The sequence below is a fragment of the Prionailurus bengalensis genome, chromosome B1, assembly GCF_016509475.1.
Source record: "Prionailurus bengalensis isolate Pbe53 chromosome B1, Fcat_Pben_1.1_paternal_pri, whole genome shotgun sequence".
In the NCBI taxonomy this organism is placed as follows: Eukaryota; Metazoa; Chordata; class Mammalia; order Carnivora; family Felidae; genus Prionailurus; species Prionailurus bengalensis.
In genome coordinates, this window is record NC_057344.1 from 53,879,417 (window position 1) to 53,903,695 (window position 24,279).

The 24,279-nt window shown below is 36.2% G+C and overlaps 1 protein-coding gene across 2 annotated transcripts in view; it reads left to right on the top strand.

The window, feature by feature from the left end:
- Positions 1-24,279, top strand: part of GLRA3 (glycine receptor alpha 3) — a 202,434-nt gene that overhangs the window by 67,164 nt on the left and 110,991 nt on the right. For both annotated transcript variants that reach the window (XM_043565360.1, XM_043565367.1), the window contains exon 3: positions 7,394-7,461. In XM_043565360.1, coding sequence (XP_043421295.1) covers positions 7,394-7,461 — 68 coding nt within the window. The remainder of the gene's footprint in view (positions 1-7,393; positions 7,462-24,279) is intronic.

A 24,279-nucleotide genomic window follows, 5' to 3' on the forward strand; every position in this document is an offset into this window, starting at 1 on the left:
TCCTTTACATCTTTGGTTAGATTTATTCCTAGGTATTTTATGCTTCTTGGTGCAATTGTGAATGGGATCAGTTTCTTTATTTGTCTTTCTGTTGCTTCATTGTTAGTGTATAAGAATGCAACTGATTTCTGTACATTGATTTTGTATCCTGCAACTTTGCTGAATTCATGTATCAGTTCTAGCAGACTTTTGGTGGAGTCTATCGGATTTTCCATGTATAATATCATGTCATCTGCAAAAAGCGAAAGCTTGACTTCATCTTTGCCAATTTTGATGCCTTTGATTTCCTTTTGTTGTCTGATTGCTGATGCTAGAACTTCCAACACTATGTTAAACAACAGCGGTGAGAGTGGGCATCCCTGTCGTGTTCCTGATCTCAGGGAAAAAGCTCTCAGTTTTTCCCCATTGAGGATGATGTTAGCTGTGGGCTTTTCATAAATGGCTTTTATGATCTTTAAGTATGTTCCTTCTATCCCAACTTTCTCAAGGGTTTTTATTAAGAAAGGGTGCTGGATTTTGTCAAAGGCCTTTTCTGCATCGATTGACAGGATCATATGGTTCTTCTCTTTTTTTTTGTTAATGTGATGTATCACGTTGATTGATTTGCGAATGTTGAACCAGCCCTGCATCCCAGGAATGAATCCCACTTGATCATGGTGAATAATTCTTTTTATATGCTATTGAATTCGATTTGCTAGTATCTTATTGAGAATTTTTGCATCCATATTCATCAGGGATATTGGCCTGTAGTTCTCTTTTTTGACTGGGTCTCTGTCTGGTTTAGGAATCAAAGTAATACTGGCTTCATAGAATGAGTCTGGAAGTTTTCCTTCCCTTTCTATTTTTTGGAATAGCTTGAGAAGGATAGGTATTATCTCTGCTTTAAACGTCTGGTAGAACTCCCCTGGGAAGCCATCTGGTCCTGGACTCTTATTTGTTGGGAGATTTTTGATAACTGATTCAATTTCCTCGCTGGTTATGGGTCTGTTCAAGCTTTCTATTTCCTCCTGATTGAGTTTTGGAAGCGTGTGGGTGTTCAGGAATTTGTCCATTTCTTCCAGGTTGTCCAATTTGTTGGCATATAATTTTTCATAGTATTCCCTGATAATTGTTTGTATCTCTGAGGGATTGGTTGTAATAATTCCATTTTCATTCATGATTTTATCTATTTGGGTCATCTCCCTTTTCTTTTTGAGAAGCCTGGCTAGAGGTTTGTCAATTTTGTTTATTTTTTCAAAAAACCAACTCTTGGTTTCGTTGATCTGCTCTACAGTTTTTTTAGATTCTATATTGTTTATTTCTGCTCTGATCTTTATTATTTCTCTTCTTCTGCTGGGTTTAGGCTGCCTTTGCTGTTCTGCTTCTAGTTCCTTTAGGTGTGCTGTTAGATTTTGTATTTGGGATTTTTCTTGTTTCTTGAGATAGGCCTGGATTGCAATGTATTTTCCTCTCAGGACTGCCTTCGCTGCGTCCCAAAGCATTTGGATTGTTGTATTTTCATTTTCGTTTGTTTCCATATATTTTTTTATTTCTTCTCTAATTGCCTGGTTGACCCACTCATTCGTTAGTAGGGTGTTCTTTAACCTCCATGCTTTTGGAGGTTTTCCAGACTTTTTTCTGTGGTTGATTTCAAGCTTCATAGCATTGTGGTCTGAAAGTATGCATGGTATAATTTCAATTCTTGTAAACTTATGAAGGGCTGTTTTGTGACCCAGTATATGATCTATCTTGGAGAATGTTCCATGTGCACTCGAGAAGAAAGTATATTCTGTTGCTTTGGGATGCAGAGTTCTAAATATATCTGTCAAGTCCATCTGATCCAATGTCTCATTCAGGACCCTTGTTTCTTTATTGACCGTGTGTCTAGATGATCTATCCATTTCTGTAAGTGGGGTGTTAAAGTCCCCTGCAATTACCACATTCTTATCAATAAGGTTGCTTATGTTTATGAGTAATTGTTTTATATATTTGGGGGCTCCGGTATTCGGCGCATAGACATTGATAATTGTTAGCTCTTCCTGATGGATAGACCCTGTAACTATTATATAATGTCCTTCTTCATCTCTTGTTACAGCCTTTAATTTAAAGTCTAGTTTGTCTGATATAAGTATGGCTACTCCAGCTTTCTTTTGGCTTCCAGTCGCATGATAAATAGTTCTCCATCCCCTCACTCTCAATCTAAAGGTGTCCTCAGGTCTAAAATGAGTCTCTTGTAGACAGCAAATAGATGGGTCTTGTTTTTTTATCCATTCTGATACCCTATGTCTTTTGGTTGGCGCATTTAATCCATTTACATTCAGTGTTATTATAGAAAGATATGGGTTTAGAGTCATTGTGATGTCTGTATGTTTTATGCTTGTAGTGATGTCTCTGGTACTTTGTCTCACAGGGTCCCCCTTAGGATCTCTTGTAGGGCTGGTTTAGTGGTGACAAATTCCTTCAGTTTTTGTTTGTTTGGGAAGACCTTTATCTCTCCTTCTATTCTAAATGACAGACATGCTGGATAAAGGATTCTCGGCTGCATATTTTTTCTGTCTACCACACTGAAAATCTCGTGCCAATTCTTTCTGGCCTGCCAAGTTTCAAAAGAGAGATCAGTCACGAGTCTTATAGGTCTCCCTTTATATATGAGGGCATGTTTACCCCTTGCCGCTTTCAGAATTTTCTCTTTATCCTTGTATTTTGCCATTTTTACTATGATATGTCGTGCAGAAGATTGATTCAAGTTACATCTGAAGGGAGTTCTCTGTGCCTCTTGGATTTCAATGCCTTTTTCCTTCCCCAGTTCAGGGAAGTTCTCAGCTATTATTTCTTCAAGTACCCCTTCAGCACCTTTCCCTCTCTCTTCCTCCTCTGGGATACCAATTATGCGTATATTATTTCTTTTTAGTGTATCACTTAGTTCTCTAATTTTCCCCTCATACTCCTGGATTTTTTTATCTCTCTTTTTCTCAGCTTCCTCTTTTTCCATAACTTTATCTTCTAGTTCACCTATTCTCTCCTCTGCCTCTTCAATCCGAGCCGTGGTGGTTTCCATTTTGTTATGCATTTCGTTTAAAGCGTTTTTCAGCTCCTCATGACTGTTCCTTAGTCCCTTGATCTCTGTAGCAAGAGATTCTCTGCTGTCCTCTATACTGTTTTCAAGCCCAGCAATTAATTTTATGACTATTATTCTAAATTCACTTTCTGTTATATTATTTAAATCCTTTTTGATCAGCTCATTAGCTGTTATTATTTCCTGGAGATTTTTCTGAGGGGAATTCTTCCGCTTGGTCATTTTGGATAGTCCCTGGCATGGTGAGGACCTGCAGGGCACTTCCCCTGTGCTGTGGTGTATACCTGGAGTTGGTGGGCGGAGCCGCAGTCAGACCTGATGTCTGCCCCCAGCCCACCGCTGGGGCCACAGTCAGACTGGTGTGTGCCTTCTCTTCCCCTCTCCTAGGGGCGGGATTCACTGTGGGGGGGTGGCGTGGCCTGTCTGGGCTACTTGCACACTGCCAGGCTTGTGGTGCTGGGGATCTGGCATATTAGCTGGGGTGGGTAGGCAAGGTGCACAGGGGCAGGAGGGGCAGGCTTAGCTCACTTCTCCTTAGGTGATCCACTTCAGGAGGGGCCCTGTGGCAGCGGGAGGGAGTCAGATACGCTGCCAGAGGTTTGGCTCCACAGAAGCGTAGAGTTGGGTGTTTGCGCGGAGCGAGCAAGTTGCCTGGCAGGAACTGGTTCTCTTTGGGATTTTGGCTGGGGGATGGGCGGGGGAGATGGCGCTGGCAAGCGCCTTTGTTCCCCACCAAACTGAGCTCTGTCTTCAGGGGGCTCAGCAGCTCTCCCTCCCTTTGTCCTCCAGCCTTCCCGCTTTCCGAGCAGAGCTGTTAACTTATGACCTCCCAGACACTAAGTCGCGCTTGTTGTAGGAACACAGTCCGTCAGGCCCCTCCGCTTTTGCCAGCCAGACTCGGGGGCGTGCTTGGCCGGCGAGCCGCCCCTCCACCCCGGCTCCCTCCCGCCAGTCCGTGGAGCGCGCACCGCCTCGCCGCCCTTCCTACCCTCTTCCGTGGGCCTCTCGTCTGCGCTTGGCTCTGGTGACTCCGTTCTGCTAATCCTCTGGCGGTTTTCTGGGTTATTTAGGCAGGTGTAGGTGGAATCTAAGTGATCAGCAGGACGTGCGGTGAGCCCAGCGTCCTCCTACGCCGCCATCTTCCCTCTCCACGTTTATTTATTTTTGAGACAGAGAGAGACAGAGCATGAATGGGGGAGGGTCACAGAGAGAGGGAGACACAGAATCTGAAACAGGCTCCAGGCTCTGAGCTGTCAGCACAGAGCCCGACGTGGGGCTCGAACTCATAGACCGCGAGATCATGACCTGAGCCGAAGTCGGCCGCTCAACCGACTGAGCCATCCAGATGCCCCATGGCTTTGGAATTTTTAACAGCAATGCAAGAAAATAAAAATAAAAGAGAAATGTCTGTGAAATTCAGAAAAAAAAATTTGAACCTAAAGTTTTCTACCAAATTTAGATGTTAAAAGGAAATTTAGGGGTGCCTGGGTGGCTCAGTCAGTTGAACTTCCAACTTCAGCTCAGGTCATGATCTTATGGTGTGTGGGTTCAAGCCCTGAGTTGGGCTCTGTGCTGACAGCTCAGAACCTGAAGCCTGCTTCAGATTCTGTGTCTCCCTCTCTCTCTCTGCTCCTTCCCCACTCATGCTCTGTCTCTGTCTCTCTCAAAGATAAATAAACATTAAAAAATAGTAAATAAATAAATTAAAAGGACATTAAAAGAATTGTGAACAAGTGAATTCTCAAAAGCTTCACATCCTTATGCATCATTTCTCAAAAAATTCCTAAAGGATTTATTCTACTAAAATTAAGAAATAAGCCAAGTAAAAAGGAAAGTCAGGGACCATGAAAGGCAATCTGACAGAAGAGAGATGGAAGTAAACCCCAGTATAATGATTTGGGAGGTCATAAGATGGCTGCTATGCTCCAGAGCAAAAAAAAAAATCTAATTTTGGAATATATCCAAAGGAAGATAAAGCTAATACAATATCTGATGAGTCTGACATTGAAACATAGTTCAGACATTTCGGAACTTCTGGGTAGGTTAATGATACATATGGAAGAAACTATGTGAAATACATAAAGAGTTTATCAACCTCAAGAAAGTGCTTACCGGGAAAGAAAAGTAATCATAATTTATTTCATGGCTTGGTTGGAAATAATATTTACCTTGTCATAATGTAAAAAGTGAATACTAATCTAACAACAATGGCAGTGTAACCATATCTGTGTACTAGGAGGATAAAAAAAGAGGTTTATGTTAGTGGAGGTGGTGATAATGGCTTGAAAGAAAGCTAAATAAATCCTCCTCTGCTGTGGGTATCAGAATATATGCTTAAAATGGGAGCATCTAAAAGTAGCAAAATAAGTTCATTATTTAGAGAAAATTAGGTAAATCCCCAAAGAATCTATTATATAAGTTGGAGTGATTATCTCTAGCGAAGGGGACGTAGAGGTATAGGGCAAAGGGCAGGCATCTTAGCTAAGGCTTATATATTAGTTTTTGTGTGTGGCATTATCTGACTAGTAGGTAGAATTTAACTCCGAGTTATTTTAACCCTTACCACATAATATTTCAGTGTTGCTGATTTATATATCTATCAGCCTAATAATAAAGTCTGTAGCTAAATAATGGAATCCTTGGGACGTAATGTTATGTGAAGGTCATGGTACAACTTAATATGATGGGAAAAAATGACTCCTAGAGTCAGACTAGTGGTTCCAATTCTAACTATGCTATTCATTAGCACCTTATGTATCCTCTCTGAACTTTAATTCCTTTCTTGATAAGTGGTGTAATATTACCCATTTGCAGTGTTATATGGATTAAGTGGTATCTATGAATCAGCACAACACATGTTTAGTACATGAAGTACTAAACAATTTATGAGATCTTATTCCTTCTGCCCTGCTAGATGATAATCTCGTTGTGTTTTCTGCAATTTGGTGTACACAATTTGTAAATATTTAGTAAATTAATGAATAAATGGATCTCAGAAAAACAAAAATTATTGGTTTTTGTGATGAATGCTAAACGCACTTACAGGGGACTTCTGGAATGGCAGAATGATGTTTTCTGTAAATTCACTCCTCCAAAAAAAACAAGCAATAAAAATACTGAAAAAATTGTCAAAGTTAACCTTCGGGAGCTCTGAAAAGCTTGCAACACACTGAGGAATGTGTATTCAAGTAAAACTAATAGGTTTCTCTAAAAACAGGGCATGTAAATATGGCTCCCCTCCTGAGCTCCTGGTAGCCTTGAAAACCAGCAGCCTCTCAACCACAGAAGCTTACAATCCAGAGCCTAGCAGGTATCAAAGTCCATCCCTAGAGCTATGTTATTTTTATCTGGCCTGCTCCCTAGAAAAGTACCACTCAGATGGCTTATCATTATTTGGCTTTGACTGGGAACTCCCTCAGTGGGAAAATCCTATCCCAGGGCATTTATTAAAAATGATCACAAAAATGATCACAAAAGGGGCACCTGGGTGGCTCAGTCCTTTAAGCTGATGACTCTTGATTTTGGCTGAGGTAGTGATTTAGGGTCCTGATCTCAGGGTCCTTAGAGCTGAATTCTCTCTCTGCCCCTCCCCTGCCCTTGCCCTTGTTCCCTCTTTGTTCCCTCCCCTGCATGCTCTCTTGCACATGCGTTCTCAAAAGAAAGAAAGAAAAAGAAAGAAAGAGAAAGAAAGAAAGAAGAAAGAAAAGAAAATGATCATAAGAAACTGTTTTAACACTGCAGCTGCCTAACGCTGTGTGATACAGAATCCTCAGTGGCTGCACACTATGGGGAAATACAGACTATTAGTCCAGGAAAGTCACTAAACAACAAACAGCAATAATAAACACCAGTAACAACAACTGGGCTTTGCAAGAGGGAGGTCTGGTTTCCAGGGTTGCCACATTGCATTATTTAATGTATCCAATTTTTAACAACAACAACAAAAATATGTATCATGAAAAGAAACAGAAAAATAGGGCCCATACATGGGAGGAAAAAATCAATAGGAACAGCCTAAAGGAGCTCCAATGTTGGACTTACCAAATCAGACATTTACAAAGCCATTAGAGATATCAAGATCAAGGAAACTGAGACCAAATGAAATTGAAGACTTATATAATGGCCAACCTCAGTGTTCAAAGGAGACTATGAATTTGCGATTTTCAATTCAGATTATTTCACAGAGTGATTGCCTTCAATTTTATGCATCTGTGTGTACACAGATATAAAATATGTATGTTCCTTTTTTTAGAAAAAACTGATAATGAAAAGCATGGAATTATTTAAAAATATTTTAGATGAGTATCTAAATAGTCTTTATGTTTTAATCTCTTTCAGGCCCTCCTGTTAATGTCACATGCAACATATTCATAAACAGCTTTGGCTCTATCGCTGAGACGACAATGGTAGGCATGTTTACTTTGTAACAAGTTTCACACTGGAGTATTTTGTAATTACATTAATGGCACATTTTATGCTAGTGTTACGTAATTTAAAGCCAAAATTAATGTAATGATATTTAAAAAAATAAAATTAATGGTATAACTAAACTGTAATCAACTGCAGGCAATAACGTTTCATTTAGAGATGGTATAGTAAAGAAAACGTAAATAAAAAAAAGAATGTTTTTTCCCATTTTGGTAATTAAATATTAAATCTCAAATTAAAACTAAAATTTTACCATATAAACCATTTCTTTTCAATACTCTTTACAAACCAGACATAAACATAGAAGTAAATAATTTCATGTTCAAATATTCTGTGTACTTAAAATGTGTTTATAATATTATTTTGAGTCTTTATTTGGTGACTTTTCCAAATGAATATAGTATTTGCTCAAACATTATAAATGTTTTGTGAATTGTGGTATCTGCCTTAATTTATTGAAACACTTTGAACAGAGACTTCTGTTGAGAACTATGTAGTTGAGAACATTTTATATAATGAAGTTATTAAAGCCAAAACAATTATCATTACAGACCAAATTTATTCTGATTTGAATTTTATAACTTTCTCTAACAATCATGTTGTATCTCTACCTTACCCTGTTGTATCTCTACCTTACCCTGAAGCTTTTGTTGTGCATTTTAGCAAAACTAAAATGCAGAGACAGACTTATGAGCCACTCATATCTGTAAAATTGTCTAGCAGACAATTTTTTTCTAATTTAAACTATGTATGGTGGTTCTTAAATTACCTAGAATTATAATCCATTCCTAAATTTAGCAAGTATAATTTGCATTAATTTTCAAAGTTGATGTTAGCTAAAATAGGATGTAAAATACTTAAAAATTTATTAGGTTCCAAAACCATTATTAAGTAAGTAGAGAACTATGTTCATTTTACGTATCTCAGAATGACTTGATAGCAAATTTTCTAAGAATAAATAATCTAATATGCGAATTATTACGGGTGGATATACAGGTGTGTGTGTGTGTGTGTGTGTGTGTGTGCATAGAGGATCTATCTCAACAGGAAGAGACTTAGGCATCTTTTTTTCCCCTCATGTATGCAATATTTAGTCATTTAGTGGCATCTCTGTGGTTTTACCAAACTCAATATAATATAATTACAATAAAAGCATCAGTGAAGAAGAACTTAACTCACTTATTTGGGCATTATATAGAATTATCTTCACTACCGTATATAAATTCACATGAAGGTATGTGTGTGTAAACACAGAGAAAATGAGCATAATTTTCTTGCATAAGCACAGTGTGGTTCTGGTGCAATTCTGACTCTAAAATGACTATGATCCTGTTTTAAGCTTTGACATATTCTGGGTTTTCATTGAATATTTTGTCCTGATTTATATCCTGCGTTTGTACTACTGGGGAGAAAAATTTTCCTCTACCCTTCAAGAATCTTTTGACTGGTTTAGGAATTAAGTCAACATGAGACAATTAACAGGAGAAAATTAAATATAATAACATACATATGAAGAATTCGCATGAACATAAGGGATTTCAAAGATAGTCAGGCAAAATGAGGTATATATGTCATCCTAAACTAAGGAGAAGGTGGTAGGAGTCTGGGACTTCAAAGGGAAGGACAGCAATTCACAGGAAGGTGAAAAAGAGTAAATGTTTGGTAAACAAGTGTCTGCTGGGCCACTCAGAAACAATGGGACATTGAGAGGACTTTAATCCAATAGGCCTTGCTTGGGCTCCTACCTGCCTACCAGACCTAGTTCATATTATAACTATAGTTATCTATGGTGCTAGCTCCCTTCCTGGAACAGGTCCTCTGTCTAAATCCTTTTAGGCAGTTGGCAAAAAGAAAAACTTCTTGAGTCCTCTGGGGTTTTTTTAAACTTTTTTTTTTTTAATTTACTTTGGGGTGGGGAAGAGGGGCAGAGTGAGGAAGAGAGATAATCCCAAGCAGGCACCATACTGTCAGCACAGAGCCTGATGCAGGGGTCGATCCCACGAAGTGTGAGACCATGACCTGAGCTGAGACCAAGAGCTGGGTGCTTAACTGACTGAATCACCCAGGCTCTCCGTTGAGTCTTCTGTTTCTTAAAAATAATCAACCTAAAATAATCCATGTGCCGAAGAGACATATTTTGGGGGGAAATTTTTTTTCCTCTACAGTACATTCTTAGTCCAAATCATATTTAAAGATGCAGGAATCTCTACTGGCTTTTTTCTGCTTAGACTTTCCAAATTGTATTTCTAGCCCTGGCAACCTTTCTTTTTAATCGCTGCTATACATACTGTACAATCTCGAAAGCCTAAAAATATGTTTATACTTTCTCTTCTGCAAGATTGCTTCCACAAAATACTTTCAGCAGCAATAGTTGGAAAGACTTACAGCCTTACTTGTCTTTGTGGGATGAAGGAAGAGACTTGGAAAAAAGAAGACATGGCCAGATTTCCTTCTTATTAAACCTGAAAGATTGTCAGGTTCCTGAAGGTCTTTGCTTTTTATAGCATAATTCATCAGCCTGCCATAAATGGTTATAGCACACAATCTGCAGGGTGACGACACCAGCTAAATTTCTCATCTTTAATAATTTTAGACTTCCTTTATAAAATAATATTACATAAAAACTTGCAGAATATTATACATACACTCCCACAGTGACTCTTACTCAGTTTTATTTCCCTTCTGTAACATAGAAATCCTTTCAATTCCCACATATTCCATCATGATGTATTTTTAAAAAATAATTTAATGTTTATTTTTGAGAGAGAAACAGAGAGACAAAGCGTGAGCAGGAGAGGGGTAGCGAGAGAAGGAGACACGGAATCTGAAGCAGGTTCCAAGCCCACAAACCATGAGATCATGACCTGAGCCGAAGTTGGATGCTCAACCAACTGAGCCACCCAGGCGCCCCATCGTAATGTATTTTTTGAAATCATTTTTAGCATCTATCCCTTTCCTCTTCTGGGTCACAAGTAGCATCAATAAGCATTAAGCAAGCACCTCAGAGATTAATTATTATAAAATTTGCTGTGTCCTCTTTGATATCTCTCTTTTTAGTCTTCTAAACTTTTAAACAGGTGATACTATTTCTATTCATGTAATCAGATTCAATATTTGTAAAACTTTCAATGGCATCAGATGGAAGAGCTGAAACATGGTGTCCATATACATAAGAATGAATAAAATTAAAATTTACTATATTTAATATCTTAAGATTCATAAAATATTTTCTTACCACTTAATTAAGTTGATGTATTTTATTCATATTTTCTACATCATAGCTCTGCAAGTAAACTTGGTCCCATTATTTTATTTGCTGTGACGTTGTTTAAATTAATTTATTTTTATGGAAGCATTTATGTATTTTTAAAATATTTACATTCCTTATACTGATATAGTTTACTTTTGGTTTTACAATACAAATAGCCTAATTCAACTAAGAAGATGTATTAAAATTGAGAAGACTGAATTTCAAATGACCTGCAATCATTAATAAATATCTTTGCATCTGAGATCTCATATCTAAAATAAAACTAAATAATTCTCCCAATCTGTATATCTCTGCTTAACAAAGACATTAACTATCTTCAATGTCTATTTACTGACAAGATATATTAAGCTCCCTCTGCTGGTGTAGTTTCTCACAATTGTATCTCTCCACATTTAAAATTCACCCTTAGTCCCATTTGAGGTAATTATTTGATTCTTGAGAAAATAGCTCTAGTAGATATTCTACATATTTACCAATTTTTTGAAAATCAAGTTAATTTAAAATTTTAACATATTTTGCATCTTCTTCTTGTACCAAATCTGTTTTTTTTCAAATATTTATGTGAATTTTTCCAAGAGCATAAGCTCAAATTTATTTTTACCCATGAAACTCCTCCTTTCCCAGTATAGATTTGTCTAATTAACTTAATGTAGTTCCAACTATTCTCACTTGAGTACAATTTTATTATTCTTGGCATATAGTCATCAACTTTTTTTCTATAGATATTGTGGAAATTTGAAACTCCCTTACCTCTCTCACATTTGGGTCATGTGTCATATATTATGAGATTCTCTAAGGGTGTGTTCAGCCTCCATTAGTCCAAGTTCACATTTTTCTTAAGCAGGCAATGATTGAACAACTATTGGAAACCACAGTTCTTAAAAACATTAAATTAAAGATAAAGTTGGTTTACCATCATTAGAGTCATTCTTTTTCCCCTTTTGTAACATGGCTTGGTAAGGGAGGTACGTCTGTCCTGCCTTCTAAACTTGGGGTGACAAAAGTTGCTCATGATTGTTTTCATTGCTTCTCTGAGGGGAGGCTTAAGATCTCCACATTAATTTGAATCCTAAGTAAAACATAAACTCTTGCAAACCTGTGATGAGTTCTGGATAAGGCTTATATGCCAGGCTGAAAGCATTTGTAAGTTGGGCTTTAAAAAAAAATCATAGATGAATGTAGTAATTTGGGTGTGTATATATAGCAGTGTCTCAAACTGAATATATTGGCTTAACCTATCTTCAGAAAAACAGATGGCTCTCCATCTTGTTACACATATGTTCTCAGAGAGTTAGAAAACTGCTCGGCTATGTGCCTTAAGTCAATATTTACTCGTTGAACCATTACTTTTCACTAGTGCTGATAGAATAAATTATTTTTACAAAATAAAAACAAAAAAGTTAGCTATTTTGGTATAAAAGTTTTTCAGGTGTTTGTATACAAAGACATATGGCGGCGTTGGGTGAGAGTATCTGAGGGTCTGCCGTGATCTCACCGAATTGCCAAATAGCACATTTTCTCAATATTTCACAGAAATGATGGCTTTATATAATCATACATTTGTACATGCTACGTTGAATCATCAATTAGAATTTCCAAAGAAGTCTAAGCCAGTATGGCATAAAAAAATTTATAGTAGCCATTTATAGATTCTTTTTATTTTAGTTTAGTTTAGTTTAGTTTTTTAAAAGTAGGCTCCATTCCTCGTGTGACACACCTGAGCTGAGATCAAGACTCATTCACTTCACTGACTAGTCACCCAGGGGCCCCTCCATTTACAGATTCTTTTTTTTTTCCATTTACAGATTCTTTTTTTTTTTTTTCAACTTTTATTTATTTATTTTTGGAACAGAGAGAGACAGAGCATGAACGGGGGAAGGGCAGAGAGAGAGGGAGACACAGAATCGGAAACAGGCTCCAGGCTCTGAGCCATCAGCCCAGAGCCTGAGGCGGGGCTCAAACTCACGGACCGCGAGATCGTGACCTGGCTGAAGTCGGACGCTTAACCGACTGCGCCACCCAGGCGCCCCTCCGTTTACAGATTCTTAATGGAAAATCCTACATGTCCTTTTTTTCTAAGTGTATTTTTTTATCAAATAAAGTTTTTTTATCAAACAAAGTTATTACCTATACAAATTTTTGCATAGGTGATATAAATAACACTCATTTTTCTATCATCTTAAGAAATTAAACATTAAAAAGAGACTGAAGCTGACCATGTACTCTTTCCCCAAACACTGCTTCCCTACCTTTCCAAAAGAGACTTTGCTTCTGAATTTAATATGAAGACATAAAATTCCATTCTACATTATGAAAATGTGAACAAAATGGCCATACTATAGTATCCACATAGAATTTGATTTTTTTGTTCAAATTCATGTTTTTTAAGATAAGCCTTAGACTATTTCATTCATTTTTATTTCAAGAAGTATTCTATATTGCATTTATTCATTCTACATTTGCTGGATATTTTACTGTTTTTAATGTTTTTACTACTACAAAAACTCTGCATTGAAAATTGTTGCACATTATCTTCTAACAGGCATAGGCAAGATATTCCACAGGGTATATACCCAGGAGTGGAATTATTTGGCACAAGGTTAGATACTCAGAAGTGAAATTGCTTGGCTCAAATATTACTGTATTGCTCTCTAATGTGGCCATTCTGTCTTAAAGACCTACAATTAATTTTATGAGATTTTCTCATGTTTTACATCACTCACAGATAGTATTTACCTACTTTGGACATAATTGCCATTATTACGTACTGCCTTGATTAATAGTGTGGTTACGCTTTTACTGGAATGTCATTCATTCATTCATTCATTCATTCATTTTTGCCATTCTGGTATCCTTTGTGCAAAATGCCTCTTCTACATTTATGTCTTCTACATTTATGCTCGTTTGTTTTTATAATGTATACACCAACATACACCACACACGCGCACACACACACACACACACATTATTCTGAACATGAATGCTCTGTTATGTGCATTTTAAATACCAATTCTTCTTTTGTTTAGTGTGTTCATGATGTTTTATGATGTATAAATTATTTTTATTTTAATTTATAAAATTTAACATCGTTTTACTCACTGGTTTGTCCTTCTTTGTCTAAAGAAATCCTTCTCTCACCCAAGTTCAGAAAGACATTTTCTTATATTTTCTCCTCCTAAAAGCATTTTGCTTTTCCTATTAAGGTTTTAGTCCACCTGGAATTTTGTGTAGTTGTTTATATGTGTACAATGTGCAGCAGGTATTTATTTTTATTTATTTCACAATTGAATAATTACTTCTAATAGTTTGCAATTGTACCTCTGTCATATCTATCCCTAGATGGAATAAGTCTGTTTCAAAATTTGTAATTTTGTGCCAATGCTGAATTTATCTATGGCTGCATCAATATTATAGTCTTATTTATTATAGCTTTAAATTGGGCTTGATATTTAATAGGACAACTTCTCAAACATACTTTATTCTTTTTCAAAGTATTCTTAACTCTTCGTAGAAGTTTGCTTTTTCATGTAAATTTTAGAATCACCTTGTCAAGTTCCACAAATTAAACTGGAATCTATGAATGAATGTTGAGAAAACTGTCATCTTAAAATACTGAATCTTTCCATCTATGAATATAATGTATCTCTCTTTTACTTAAATATTATCTAATATTATTTAACAAAGATAGAACTTCTCATAAATTTTTTACATATCTTATAATTTTAATAATTACTCCTTATTTTTATTTTACTTTGCAACACTTTAGCTGTGTTTTCTAATTCTTTATTGCTGGTACATAAGAATATGATTGTTGTTTACATTGGTTTAATATGCTTTCATTTTAGCCCTAAAATGTTACAGTTCCTTCATGCAATCATTTTATCTAGGAGTAATATGTTGATTTGTTCCTTTTCATCTTTATATGCTTGACATCTTTTACTTGTCTTGCTGTTTTAGCAAAAATAGTGTTGAGTGAAACTTATTTTATACCTGGTTTTAAAAGGGATATTTCTAATATTTGCAGAATAAATGTGATGCTTGCTTGAGTTTGATATCCTTTACCAGAATTAGTTCCCTCTTTCTGTAGAACACAGAAATCATTAAAACAGAACACCCCCCAAAACAGTAAGTCTTCTAATCCGTGAACTAGGGTATCAGTTTATTTGTCTTCTTCAGTTATTCTTAGCTACATTTTTTAGAGCTTGTCATATATTTTGTTTATTCTGAAGTATTGATGTATGGTAATAAATTTTACATTAAAATTCTTCAAATAATTTTTTATTCTAGAGTAGTTTCATATCTATAAAAAAGTTACATAGTATGGAGTCCCCCCATACCTCCTTCCCAGTGTCCTCTACTGTTAACATCTGGCATTAGTATGATACATTTGGCACAACTAACGGACAAGCATTTGATAAATTATCATTAACTGAAGTCTGTACATTTTTTAGTTTTTCCTTATTACTTCTAATGTCTTTTTTCTGTCCCTAGACCTATCCAGGATACTATGTTAAGTTTAGGTGTCCTGTCTCCTCTCCTTATACTTTCCGTATATTTTATGGTCTTAACAGTTTTGAGTGCTGGTCAGGTACTTTGTAGAATGTCTCTCAGCTGACATTTTTCTTATGACTAGGCTGGAACCATGAGGTTTGGAAGGAAAACCACAGAGGTAAAGTGCCATTCTCCTCACTTTATATCAAGGGTGTGTGCTGTCACTTTGTATACTATGTATTCTCATTAGCAGTGACTTGTCAGACTTCGCCACTGTAAAGTTAACTCCTTTTTTCACCTTCTCCATACAATATTCTTTGGAAAGCAGCACAAGGACCATACTTAAGGATAAGGAAGAATTACTCTCCATCCCCTTGAGGGAATCATATTATCTGGCATTCTTCTATATAAGACATTTATCTATTCTTCCCCATTTATTTGTCCAATGATTTATTTATACTAGTATGAATTCATGGATATTTGTTTTATACTTTGGGTTATAATTCAAAAGTACATTATCTACGTTTTTGTTCAAGTCATTCCAGTTTTGGTCATTCAGTTGACTCCTGTATCCTTTTCACATATTTCCATCTTTTTGTTTTTATGTGCACTTTCTTGCATCCTGCTACTACAAGATGTTCCAGACTCATCTTGTATCTTCCCTGCTACAACCCTAGAATCAACAATTTCTCCATGGATCCTTGGCTATTTTTATTGGAGAATGGTATTAGAAACCCAGATCTGGTTACTAGGTACGGTCATTGCTACAGAAGTATCATTATTTCTAGTCCCTCTAAGCAGACAGAGCTTGGAAATGTGTGTATATATGTGTGTGCAAATGTTATAATTTAGACTGTATTTTCCAGTTGTTTCTATAAATATACAGACAATTATATCTTAGAATATTGACGAATATCCTAAGAATTTGATAACTTAGGTAGTTTTGGTACTACTTTGCCACTTTCTTTGTATTGTCTATGAATATGCTCATGCAAATGGTTAAGACATTTGTACACCTTTCTTTCTGTTCTTTACGCTTTAAATCTCTCTTCCTCTTCTTCCCTCTCTCCTTCTCCTCCTCTTTCCCTCCCTTTCCCTCCTACGTTATTGCACTGGTTCACAAGTCCTGTACAATGATAAATAAAATGGATGGAGAATGACCACCTTTGTCTTTTCTCTGATATCAGTGAGAAATCATGCAATATTTTGCAATTAAAAATGGTATTAACTGCAGATTTCTCCTAAACGTTCTTTATCAGACTGAAGAGTTTTCCTTCCATTACTTATACACTGAGTTGTTTTTTTTTTTAATCACGAGTAGGCATTCAATTTCATTCAGTGCTATCAGCATTCATTGAAATGATTGACGTTTCTCCTTCATTCTGTTAGTAATACGGCTTATATTAAAATCAATCAAATATATATTGATTTTCAAGTAGAAAATCATCTTTGCAGCTCTGGGATAACTCCCCTATGACCATAATTGATTAGTCTTTTTATATATTGCTGGTTTAATCTATGATATTTGGTTTAGGATTTTTGCTGCTGTGTTCATTTTGGATATTGAACTGTGATTATCTTTTCTTACATTGTCAAGAGCAGTATGTGGTATCAGTTTTATGCTAGTTTCAAAAAATTAGGAAATATTCATTCTTCCCCTACTCTGTAAAATAGTTTGCGTAACACTGTCATTTCTTCCATAAGTATTTGGTAAAATTTACTAGTAATGCCATCCATGTTAGTCATTTTACTTGGGGGAAAGATTACATTTACAGATTCTACTCTTGAACAGATAGAGGACTATTCACTTTTTCTACATTTTGCAAAAGTTGTTTTTAAGAAATTTGTCCATTTCCTTAAAAATTTCAAATTATTGACATAAACTTATTTATAATACAGTATCATTTCCTCTGAGGTATCTTTTTAATGTCTTCACTTTCCTTACTTTTAATAATAATTTTGTTTTAGCTCCCTTTTTCTGAATTAGCTTACATATGGATTTACTTTTGTCTGCTAGGAATTTTTGCTGCTTTCTGATCATTACTATGATTAATGTTAATCTTTTAAAGATAATAATAGTCAGTTTTTATCACTCCCTTTGTTCTTTCTGTAAAATCTATTACACTGAATATTCTGTACCTCATTCTCTCCATCAGAGTTTCTATCTCTTTATATTTCTGTGCTTCACATTCCTTATATTTAAGAATTGTCACTGGTAAATAAATTATTGGAAATCCATAAATATCCCAAATAAGATGTAATTTCATACCAATCCACTTTATATTTCTTCATAGCAAGTAACTCAATGACTTACATAAGGCAATTCATTCACACACTACGATGATGATGTTTTTCTTACAGCACTTTATTTGGCTTTTAGGATAGCATTTAACTCTATGTACTGATTTGACAAATAGACTTCATTGACATCCTATTATTTTATTCAATTTAGTTTTTTTAAATTTTTTAACGTTTATTCATTTTTGAGAGACAGAGAGATACAGAGTGTGAGTGCACAAGGTGCAGAAAGAAAGAGAGACACAGAATTCGAAGCAGGCTCCAGGCTCTAAGCTGTCAGTCAGCACAGAGCCCAACATGGGGCTGGAACCCATGATCACTGAGATCATGACCGGAGCCAAAGTCTGATGCTTAACTGACTGAGGCACGCAGGCGCCCTTTATTCAATTTAGTTTTAAGTACTCTTTATCTTTTTAATATTTCATTTAAATCCATAGACATTTACTTAGAATTTTTTTTAAATTAATGTTTATTTATTTTTGAAGGAGAGAGACATAGAGCATCAGTGGGGGAGGGGCAAAGAGAAAAGGAGACACAGAATCCGATGCAGGTTCCAGACTCTGAGCTGTCAGCACAGAGCCTGACACGGGGCTTGACCCCATGAACCGTGAGATCATGACCTGAACCGAAGTTGGATGCTTAACTGACTGCACCACCCAGGTGCCCCTAGAATTTTTTGATTATGGGCTCCACAGAGCAGCAATCCACTCTGCAATATTCATTATTATATCATTAACACCTGGAATAATTCTTAGCACAAAGTAACTCTTAATTATATATTATTGAATATCTGTATACATGTATTCTGGCCAACAAAGAGTCTTTTTTTCCAAAAAGAAAACTTCACTACTGTATCCTTGTAAGAGTGTATAACTGTTTATTACTTGTATTGCTTCCCAATATGGTCTAATTTTGCATTTCTGAGTCTTGGTCACTGTTTTAATTTTTTTAGTGTTTTATTTTATTTTTTGAGAGAGTACAAGTGGGAGAGGGACACAGAGAGTGGGACAGAGGCCCTGAAGAGGGCTCTTTGCTCACCGCAGTGAGCCTGATGTGGGGCTTGAAGTTACAAACCATGAGATCATGACCTGAGCCAAAGTCGGACACTCAACCGACTGCGCCACCCAGGTACCCCCTGGTCACTATTTTAAATTGGCGCTACAGTCTCTTAAATATGAGCTAAGTAACTAATTGTGCAATCAAATTACTGTTTGCTAACATTGCTCAAATGAACATGGCTTTTTTATTAAAAAATTTCCTTGTAATTTTATCTTTCCTCAAAAAGTATTTGCTTTTTCAGCTGTATTGATATAGATAAGTTCATTAAAACATTAAAATTTTGTATGTAGACTTCTCTATGATAAGAAATTAGAACTCTTATTTTATAGTGCTTATGACAATCAAAGAATAATGCTTAAAAGTCTAAACTATTAAGATGTGATTGTTTCCGGTATCAACTAAGTTTAACCATAACTTTTTTATGACAATTGAAAGGAAATGTGTGTAATTTGAAGGAAAGTCCATTTTTTTTCTATCTTTTTATAAACTTTTCCAAAAATGAGTCATTGGTCCTTAGTATCTATTGTCAATGGCTTAAGTTCTTGTAAAGTTTCATTTTATGAGCCTCATGTAGTGTTCAATGACTATTCCTGTATAATTCATATTTCTATATTTAATAATGTTAATGTAGCATATGACTAGATGGACCCTATTCCATTTCCTTTTAGGAAAGCCTGAACACATCCTGCTATCCATTTAACATTAAGCTTATGTCTGTTAACATCTTATCCTCACCATCTTATTTTTCTCACTTTGAGTAATGGGTAAAGCCTAACCAAATATAGCAATGGCATTGGTCTGAAAGATTTTTAATTTCAAGCATGAGTAACCAGTGAGTGGCAGTATGAATGTGTTCTGAATATCATTATAAGCATGAATCAGAAATAGGGTATATTTATGGGAAAGGTCGCAGAAAGATAAGTATGCATGAAGGTTACACATCCTGGCAACCCCATCAGAAATACAAATAAATCTCTGCCTGGTGTAGTCATCCACAAGACCGTCCTTATGTTCATGTATCTCAAAAAGAGACTGTCTATCCTATTCGCACAGGTAAAGTTTCTTATCAAGAATATCACAAAGAATACAATTGCTTAATTGTGCTGTGATGTTATTAAAACAAACATGATCTTTAAAAGCATATTTCCAGTGCTCCAGGAGAAAAGTGCCAAAGAGAAACTCATAACAGAAAGAAAGCTTTAAGTGGAGAAGGGAGTTGTCAAGCACGTAGTTCTGCAATTTCTCTACTTTATTGGACCACATATTTTTGTAGAATTTCCTGTTGTTCTGGCTAAGCAGGCTGAAAACTTAATTGTGTTTTGTTGATGCATTTGAAATATTTGGATTAAGACAAAATGAGGAAGATTATAGGGGTACATGTAGTGTCACTTAACTCTCTTCTCTGCCTACTAAAGCTAATTTATAATGGAAAGTTACTATTATCTGCATGTGGTCCTCTCTAGAGGAAGATGTTGTATAGAATTCACAGATCAATTAAGCACTTGTTGGCCACCTAACATGGCATAAAACTGATCTGATTCTCATGAACAATTCATAGCAATGGTATTCATCTTCAAGGTATTTATTATCATTCAACCTTTTTCTAAGAGAATTTGATTTTTCTAAAAGAATGCACTCCAAAATGTCATTTCAACTTCTATAAAGATAAAATGGGCAGCAAGATAGGGAATTGTGTTCTCTAAGATGATTGGCACTAGTCATAATTTGTTACTTAGTCATGAATTTAGCATGTCAATTAATGTTAAGTACTTGGCAATCAATTTAAATTGCAAACACCTCTTCAGCTGTGATTTTGAATCTCTGACAGATGAATGAGTTAAAGTTAGCACTGACACTCTCTAGACCAGTTAGACGACACGTTTCCATTGCTGTGATGAAACTAGCAGCCCATCTACAAACAAGACAACTACGCTTCACATGGACTCAAACGAGCCAGATGACAGGGACCTGAGGCTGGGCCACAAGTACCCTGTCAAATAGTAACAGATGCAGGCAAATAGTTAAGCAGTTCATGTTCAGAGAGTTGGTTGGAAAGTTCCTACTTAACTAACCCTACTTAACAACGATGCGTGCGCGCGCGTGTGTGTGTGAAATGAGTTTTAGTACTTCAGGATTTGGTTTTAAAAACATAAGGAAAATAATTTTGTTCTTAATCTCATCAAGAAGGCTCAATAACAAACTATTTGTTCTATGAGAGAGCATGAAGATACATAGATTTATTATGAGCACATAAGTATTACTGTATATGCACCATCTTTTAAAAATTCTCCTTAGTAGTTTCTTGGAATGTTGCCAACACCCTATAGAGACTAGCTAAAGCATAAGATGAATAATCCTTTCATAAAGTTATATTAAGAGGTTTAATTAACACTAATGAGCTTATAACATATATCAACATTGAGTAGATAAACTGTATATATTCACAGATGAGTCCTGGGCAACCTTCATCTGTGATACCCATTTAATTTATCTGTAGATGATATCGAAGTCTTATTTTTCCTCTTAGGGGAAATTTGGGAGTACTTTCATCTCCATTAAGTCTTCCAGCCCTACTGGGACTCTTCTTCCTACAGATTTTTAGAATTACCGAAGAATTCCTCTCTGCTTTTCCCTCTCTGAACTCTTATCTCCCTCTTGGAGGGAGCCAAGATGGCAGAACAGCATGAACTCTCATCTCCCTCTCTCCCACTTGGACTTGCCTCCATCCCTTAGACAATGATTAGGCAGTGATGTTTCACTTACAGACTTCCAGGAAGTCTCTGGCCTGGTGCATGAGTCTCCCCCAGAGGTAGTAAGAGAACAGCTGATCCCTCTCTGAGCTAATGGGATGAAATTTAACCCCCTTCTTTGGTGGAAGTCATTTTGTTTGATTTAGGTTGTTCTTGCACTGATTTTCTCTTTTCTAAAACCATTGTTTATCCATATCAGGTCTCCCTGTAGTTTCTGCTCATTCAGTCTTTTGATGAACATTTAATTTTTAATATACCCTGTATTATATGCATGTTAAGTACACATACTAAGAAATAGTCACTAAAATGGTTAAAAATTCTAAGTATATTTTACTATCATATTTTAACTTGCTGTAAAGATAATTGCCATTCCTCACCCATGTGCTATAAAATTAAATATGATTAATCAAAATTTGACAGCAGATCCAAAAAGAAACGAATAAGCTCAGCTTCATTGTTTCTTTAGTTTGCTGGAAGATAATGTTCCTCCACCATTTTTTTCCCTATTATGCCTCCCTAATGAACATTTTTAGACATTGTTTTCCCTAACTGCCCTCTCTATGAAATTTTAGCACTTCAGATATCCCATGTATCTGTTTATATACTCTGTGTATATCTCTGACTTACATGTAAAAGGAGTAATATTTTTTTCATTTTCCAAGAACCAATTTTTGCTCCCTTGAGAAGGATATTGTCATTGTTAAGAATGTGTACTCCAAAGCGTACTTATATTTATAGGTGTACTCATGAGTTCACTTGCCCAAAGCTAATATTTTTCTCTTCATTGCTTGGTAGCATATGGAACAGCAGGAGAAAGTGGGACAAAAACACTGTGAATTCTGAGGGGGGAGAAATACATTTTTATGCCCCTGGCTATTTGCAAAACTAGTAATGCACATGGACTGGAGGCCAAAGCATATTCTCTGTCTCATTAATGTGTTAACTTCTTCTGTTTTAGATGTTATTTTTCAAACTTTATATGTGTGCCTGCACACACACACACACACACACACACACATGTCCCTACACTAATTGTATTTACATTCAGATTTGCTTCATATTTATTTTCTATGTCTGATACACAGGCCATATTTGTTTTCTTTTGTTTTTTTAAATTAAAAAAATTTAATGTTTATTTATTTTTGAGAAAGAGAGAGAGAGAGAGAGAGGGAATGAGTGGGGGAGGGCAGAGAGAGACACACAGAATCCGAAGTAGGCTCCAGGCTCTGAGCTGTCAGCACAGAGCCCAGTGTGGGGCTCACACTCACAAACTGTGAGATCTGGACCTGAGCCAAAGCCGGATGCTTAGTTAACTGAACCATGCAGGCACTCCTCCTTTTCTACTTCTGTGATGATATTTATGTTTTGCTTTTACTCGTAATCACTGTTGTATCCTATATTTCACTATTTAATAAAATTGATCTCAAAATACTTCCCATGTAGTTCATTCCTCAAGTCTGTTCCAGTGGCAACAGATCTTTGTGAGGCACACATAGTACATATGACATTACTGTCATGGCTAAGATAGAAGAAAGTTTTATAAAGGTATAATTTACTCAAAAATAGAAGAAACTGTGACTTAGATCTCTCAAGGGAAAGTTCTCATGAGATATGTTTAAGAATTGTCTGAAAACTTCCCCGAGAACTTGAAGATCAACCCCTCTATGAGTTAAGCTTCCAACAGAGAGGTGCCCAGAACCCAGATACCAGGCCTCTACCCTGCTTTTCCTCCCACTCCCATTAACTAGGATGTGTCTTGGGGTAATCTTTTCAAAAGCTTGTTGCTGATTGTGGATGCCATGTTTCACATTCCATGTATTTTCATGCATAGCCCTTGAAGTAAATTGTCTGGGACATGCTTTCCTCACCTATGCCCCTCTCCCACTTTCTCTCTCCCTCCTTAATTTGTCCACTGTCACCTTTGGAATCTCTGTTTCTTAGTTGACAAACTTACCTACCCCGATCCACCCCCCATACATACCCTTTATGATGAAGAGAATCTCTATTGTCTTAGTATCACAGAAGGACTCTCTCCACTACCTCTGCAATGCTTGTAAAGGTCTCCCATAATCCATGGACTTCAGGTCAGGAAGTCTTCTCCACTTCTTCATTCCACTTCCAGATACTTCTTCAGTCCTGCTTTGAAGCTACTATCTTTGAGTCTCCACATTTCTCCCCTGCTTTGATTCATCATATGCCAGTGTTGTGGTTACTCTACTCATCCATATAAGACTTGAGCAGCTGATCCAGAGTCTTCTCCATCTGCCTTAATTTGACATGGTAGAACATCCAGCACCATCATCCCCCCAACCTCCTCACCTTTAATAAATATCTTTTTCACTTAAATTCAATCATCCACCTCCATGGATCTTGGGATCTCATGGGACTTGGTCAAAACATGAAATCTCCTCCAAAGGCTGAACAAATTCAAACATCTCAAACTTTGACATTAATTTCAAATCTCTTTCTCTCTTTGGTCTTTCAGCACTGAATTGCATAAAAATAAAACACACTCTAGTTATTTTATATGGAAATGGATACAGTCCAAAGAATAAAATACTTACAAAAATGTGAGAAGGGTGGGTAGAGGCAGCTCTAGGTTGATTGTTATCCAAAACTAGCAGTTTCATTGTTACTTGATTAATGGGTCAAAAAAAAAAAAAAAGAAAAAGAAAAAGAAAAAAGGGCATCGTACTCAAATATGGTGTATGTTGCTGCCATAATTCAAAGAAGTCCAGGCAGCATTGTTCCTCTTTCTTGGTGGGAGGGAAGCAACTTGCCCTGCATGTTTAAAGAGATATCGGGACATGTTGTAATTCCTTGATATCCTGAAACTTTGTTGAGTTTCTTGGGGTTATCTCCTCTTCTCTGGCTCTTATAATGCTATCTGTTATTTTCTACTCACCTATTCTAGCAGCATGGTATCT